The sequence below is a fragment of the Myotis davidii genome, unplaced genomic scaffold (genome assembly GCF_000327345.1).
Source record: "Myotis davidii unplaced genomic scaffold, ASM32734v1 scaffold796, whole genome shotgun sequence".
NCBI classification, from domain to species: Eukaryota; Metazoa; Chordata; class Mammalia; order Chiroptera; family Vespertilionidae; genus Myotis; species Myotis davidii.
In genome coordinates this window covers 24,956-30,739 of record NW_006287809.1, presented here as the reverse complement: position 1 = coordinate 30,739, position 5,784 = coordinate 24,956, and the positions used below count along the sequence as shown (strand labels likewise).

Genomic DNA, 5,784 nt, shown 5'->3' with positions numbered 1-5,784 from the left:
GAGATTAGCCTTTATTATTGTTATTAATTTTCTTCTTTTCTTTTTTTTTTAATTTATTGATTTTTTTACAGAGAGGAAGGGAGAGGGATAGAGAGTTAGAAACATCAATGAGAGAGAAACATCGATCAGCTGCCTCCTGCACACTCCCTACCGGGGATGTGCCCGCAACCAAGGTACATGCCCTTGACCGGAATCGAACCTGGGATCCGGTAACATGCTTTCACTGTATGAACAGTTAATGGAGATATGAAAAATGAAACCCATGTGGGAACCTTTACTTTCTTGTTTGCTTATAGGAAACAGACTGGTCAGGGAAGAGGGACTGGTGTGAGCCTACACAAGCCCCACAGACAAGAGATCTGGTTCCCTATTAGAGGGTTGTTTCAAAAGAGTAGTAGTTTGGAAAGGTGTGTGGGTGCCGGCAGTGCGGATCACAGTTGTGGGTGTCAGGCAGCTATAGGGGGCGTCTTAGGGTAGAAAAAGGGGCAAGCCTCTGACCTGGAAGGTTTGAGTAAACCAGAGTGACTCTGCTTGATTGCCTCCAGTGATGAGAGGCTCTCTCCCCTGTTTGACCCTCCGCTTCCTTATATGGAGCCGCTGCATGAGCTTTAGGGTTTTTCTTATCTCTTTGAAGCGTTACAGCAAACCACTGAGTGATGGTTCCCAGGGCTGGAGACAGAGGCTCAGAGAGGTGAAGCCACACCTCACCGGGTTGACTTGAGCCCTCTCCCATCTACCACTTGCTAGAGTTTTCCAGAAGGTGGGGACCTGTGGGGAAGGGAGGGTCCTGCATTGGCTGGGAATTAAGGCTCTCCGATGCGGGACTCTAAGAGACGAACTGCAGTCCCAGCTTCCTGGCTGTGGGATTTACTGCTGCAGGTTTTGCCTGGCATATAGTTTTAATTTTTGAACGTAAGTACTGAAGGAGTTTTTTTCTTGGTAATACCAGCCTGTGGTGAAAAAAAAGAGAGAAAGAAAGAATCAAGCCCTAGCCGGTTTGGCTCAGTGGATAGAGCATCAGCCTGCGGTCTGAAGGGTCCCGGGTTCAATTCTGGTCAAGGGCACATGTCCAGGTTGCGGCCTGATCCCCAGTTGGGATCGTGCAGGAGGCAGCCCATCGATGATTCTCTCTCATCACTGATGTTTCTCTCTCTTCTCTCCCTCTCCCTTCCTCTCTGAAATCAATACTAATACTACTGATAAAAAAAGAGTCCAGCGGTTTTTAAAAGTGAAGTGTGCGATGTGTCCATTTCCTCCCTCCTCAGGTCCCCAGTGCCCGTCCTCGGAGGCGGCACTGTTAGTCCCCGAGAAGCAGCCTCTGCAAAAGTCACCCCTGTGTGCGGATGTGCTTGTCTCCTCCCCACCTTTTTTTTAAAAACCTCTGACACACACCACGTTAGCCCTTGGCTTCTTCAGATTTTAGCTTAGCTGTTTCCTCACCTTTAAGTGAGGTGAAGAACTTGGGTGGACTTGGTTTCAAATGCCAGCCCCTCTGCTTACTCGCTGTGTGACCTGGGACAAATGTCTTCACCTCTCTGTGCCCACGGTTCCTCCTCTGTAGTAAGAGTAAGGACCAGAGTCCTTCTCCTGAGGTCCTTGCGAGGTTCTGTGTGGAAACTGCAGCTCAGCAGCACCCAGAACAGTGTCTGTAGCCCACCTGCTGTTGCCGTAAGTTTTCCTTCTTTATCGATGGCGATTTAACAGCTGTGAACACCTATGTGCTGGACACCATTCTGGGCTCTGGGACACACATCCCTGCCCTCATGGTCCTGACCTTTTGTAGGACAGATGGGGACAGTCAGGGAGGGAGGGACGCTATGACGTGGGACATGCGATGAGAGGAAGAGACTTTCCTGGTAGTCAGGGGAAGAGGCTGGGGGAGGTGAAGATCCAGGTGGAGGTAGAAGAAGTGCTTCGCCTGAGGCAGGAATGGCCTGTCGAAGGAACAGCTTGGAGGCCAGAGAGGCTGAAACTGCGAGCTGGGGGCAGGGAAGGGATGAGATCAGAGATCACACAGATCACGGAAGCCACAGAGAGATCTTGGCTTTTTTTCTCCCAGAGAAGGGAAGGGGCTCCATCTGACATGTTTTAACAGATCCTTCTGCTGTAATGGGGACACTGCGGCCTGGTGAGGGGTAGGACCAGCCCGGGGTCACTCAGCAGGCGCCCCCGGGCCAGGCCAAAGCCTTGGGCAGGGCAGGGCAGTTTGGGAGAGCAAAGTGCAGCCAGGGTGGGATAGCAAACACAGCCCGGGCTCCGGGCCAGAGCCGGCCCTGTGGGTGGGTGGCAGGTGTGGGCGAGGCCTTCGCCCTGCCCTGCCAGGGGGCAGTGGGAGCCAGAAATGGCCCCTGAGGCCGCACCGGTCTGGAAACAGCACCTGGTGTTTGGGTTGGTTTGGGGCCCACACAGTTCCTGGCGGTTGAGGCTGAGGACTTGGCTGCCAGGTGGCCTGGGTTCAAATCCTCATTCTGCTGCTGACAGCTCTGTGACCTGGAGCAAGCACGCAGCCTCACTGGGCCTCCACTGGCTCCCCCGCGTGCGTACTGAGGATGAAGTAGTGCCCATCTTGAAGGAGAATAGAGTGAGTGACCGAGGAGAGGGCTTAGGGTGTCCGATGAGCAGACACCCGAGGAAGGAGACGCCAGGATTTATGTAAACTTGGGGGTGTCCGGCGCTCAGCCCCGGGCCTAGGAGCCCAGAGCTGGGTCTGCTGCGGGGTTTTCCCTGACTCGTCTTGGGCAGCCGGAGCCGCACACCCAGCCCCCAGGCCTGGCTGAGACAGGGCCCTTGTGGGGTATAATTTCTCTCCCCGGAAACCTCTGACCACCCACTTCCTCTTTTCAGGAAAAAGTTTGGTGGGGGTGGGGCGCGGTAGGGACTAGCACTTCCCCCAGGTCTGTGTGTGACCTTGAGCAAGTCACTTCCTGTCTGGGAGCCTGAGTTTCCTCGCTGGGGGTGGGGAGGTTGAACCTCCCCAGAAGGACTGGGGGGGCGGGGTTGGGGGGGGTGCTCCTGCGATGTTCCGGGTGCCTGTGATGTGAGAGATGCCGACAGTTACTCAGTGCTCAGTCCATGCCAAGTACGTGGCTTTACGTGTCCAGACTCATTACTCCTCCCACTGTCCTGGGTGGTGGTGGTGGTGGGGCCTGTCATTCCCCAGTTTGCAGTTCTCCAGTGGGAGGGTCGCTGGCTGAGTCACATGGAGCAGGTGGCTTGTGGGGATTTGAACCCAGGGCTCTGGATATCAGAGCCTGAACTCTGAACTAGTTTCTTGATACCCCGCCCCGCCCCCCCAAGGCTGAGTCAGATGTCACTTGCTCCAGAACTCCTCTGTGACGCCCAGGCCAGGAGGGTGCTCCCGGTCACCCTGGGCTGTCACCGTCTGGGGACTGGACTGCCTCCTGCACTGGAGGGTGGGGCCGCGGCTGTCTGGGTCATTGCCCAAGACATGGGCCTGTGGGAGCCGGGAGTGTCTGCCGATGGCCCGGGGCACTGTGGGGTGATGGGCAGATGGATGGGGTGGCAGCAGGAAAAAGAAGAGGTTAGGGTGTAGCATTGGTCCCCAACTTGCTGCAGGACTCAATTAAAAAAAAATAAAAAAAATAATAAAAAAATAAAAATAAAAAGTTGAAGAAAAAAAAAAAGAGGTTAGGGTGTAGCATTGCTGCAGGACTACTCTTCCCCTCCCTGGGCCTCAGCTTCCTCCTCTGATCGAAGCAGGGTGTGTGTGTGGCGGGGGCGGGGGGAGAACCCTAGAAGAGATAGGGAAACTGAGGCTCCAGGAGTGCCAGGCTGATTCCCAGGGCCACCGCCCAGAGTTCCTGCCGCGTCCCCACTGCCCTCCTCTCCCCGGTCCCCTCCTCCAGCTCTCACTCTGGACTTCACCGTTCCCTTGTCTGGCGCCCCATTGTCAGTCTGACTCTCCCTCAGCTCACTCTCCATGTCAGCCTGTTTGTCCTTCCACTCGGTCTGTCTGTCTGTCTGACTTCCTCTCCCTCTCTCCTCTCTCCTTCTGTCTCACATCCCCAGTTTGTGTCTTTGTCTCCCCCAGTCTGTCTGTCTGGCTCGGCCCCGTCTGTCTGTTTTCCTTCCCAGTCACTGTCCATCTGGGCGTCTTCAGGGGTCCGTCTCCCCCTGCCTTTCCGCGTTTTCTCTTCCTCTCACACTGTCCCTGAATCGGAGGGGGACCCCGATGGAGAAGGTGACCAGGCCTGGAGGGCTGCCTCTTCCCGGCTAACGGCCTCACCCCCTCTCCCCATTTCCCGGCAGCGAGACGGTCATCTGCTCCAGCCGGGCCACTGTGATGCTCTATGACGACGGCAACAAGCGGTGGCTGCCTGCGGGCACGGGCCCCCAGACCTTCAGCCGGGTCCAGATCTACCACAACCCCACGGCCAACTCCTTCCGGGTGGTCGGCCGGAAGATGCAGCCGGACCAGCAGGTGAAGCCCCGCGGCCGCCCCTTCCCAGGGCTGCGCACTCCGCCCCTGCACCCCCCTCACCCACCTTTCCCCTCCTGCCAGGTGGTCATCAACTGCGCCATCATCCGGGGTCTCAAGTATAACCAGGCCACCCCCAACTTCCACCAGTGGCGGGACGCCCGCCAGGTCTGGGGCCTCAACTTTGGCAGCAAGGAGGACGCCGCACAGTTCGCCGCGAGCATGGCCAGTGCCCTGGAGGCGTTGGAAGGTCAGAAACAGTGGGCAGAGGGGCCCCTGAGCCCTGCCGTGTGGCCTGGGGCCGCCACTTCACTGCTCGTGGCCTCAGTTTACTCATCTGAAAATGGGGCTGATTCAGTGCTACCGTGGACAGTTTTTCTGAGGATTTTGTGTGGGCTCCTGTGTGCCCCTTGTACCCCTGGATTTCTAAGGCTGCAGTTGCCCCATGAATTTTCACACGAACACTCCTGGGCGACTGCCTCCCAGATCAAGGTGTAGCCCTTTCCAGCTCTTGGAAGGCTCCCTCTGCCCTTTGCCGGGTATTGTACTGGCTCATGTCATCATCAACTCGTTTTCAGACATTGATATTAAAAAGATCTCCAGGTGATAGTTCTTTAAAAAAATTAAAAAATAAATTTTATATGTAGGAGAGGGAGAGAGAGATAGAAACATCAATGATGAGACTCATTGATGGGCTGCCTCCTGCACGCCCCCTACTGGGGATCGAGTGTATAACCTAGGCATATGCCTTGACCGGGAATTGAACCGTGAACTCCTGGTTCATAGGAGGATGCTGTTACCACTGAGCCTGCTGGCCAGGCGAGGACTGAACCTGGGTTCATCAGGACGATGCTTTGAGCTACCAGCCAGGTCCAAGGTGGTAGCTCTTAACCTGAACATCTGGGTAAAAGGCAGATTCCAGTTCAGTTGAGCTGAGGTGGGACTGAGCCTCTGCCTGTCTAGCAAGTGCCCGGGGATGGCAGCCCTGGGGCAGCGAGGCGTTAGGTGCGGCTGTGCCTCGGGTCCAGGTCGCTGCTGGAGAGCTTCAGATCGCCAAGGGCAGGGCTGTCTGCTTCCTGGAGCGGCTGTGGTGACAGGGCTCGCTTGTCGGGGCACAGAGAGAACTATGGGGGGCAGTCTGTGTCTGTGGGCGCCAGAGGCCGGGGCTGGTAAGGAGCAGGCTTTCAGCCTTTTCAGGATCCTGGGGCTGGGGTCTCCGTGGCTGAACCCCTGGTTAAGAGTAGATGTGGGAGCCCTGGCCGGTGTTTCATTGTTAGAGCGTCAGCCTGCACACCCGAGGGTCGCAGGTTCAACTCTGGTCAGGGGCATGTGTCTGGTTGCAGGTT

At 56.3% G+C, this 5,784-nt stretch overlaps 1 protein-coding gene across 1 annotated transcript in view; it reads left to right on the top strand.

Annotated features, from left to right (window-relative positions):
• VASP (vasodilator-stimulated phosphoprotein) overlaps positions 1-5,784 on the top strand; it is a 24,263-nt gene that overhangs the window by 9,509 nt on the left and 8,970 nt on the right. The window contains exons 4-5 of the mRNA XM_006759527.2: positions 4,270-4,441; positions 4,523-4,726. Coding sequence (XP_006759590.1) covers positions 4,270-4,441; positions 4,523-4,726 — 376 coding nt within the window. The remainder of the gene's footprint in view (positions 1-4,269; positions 4,442-4,522; positions 4,727-5,784) is intronic.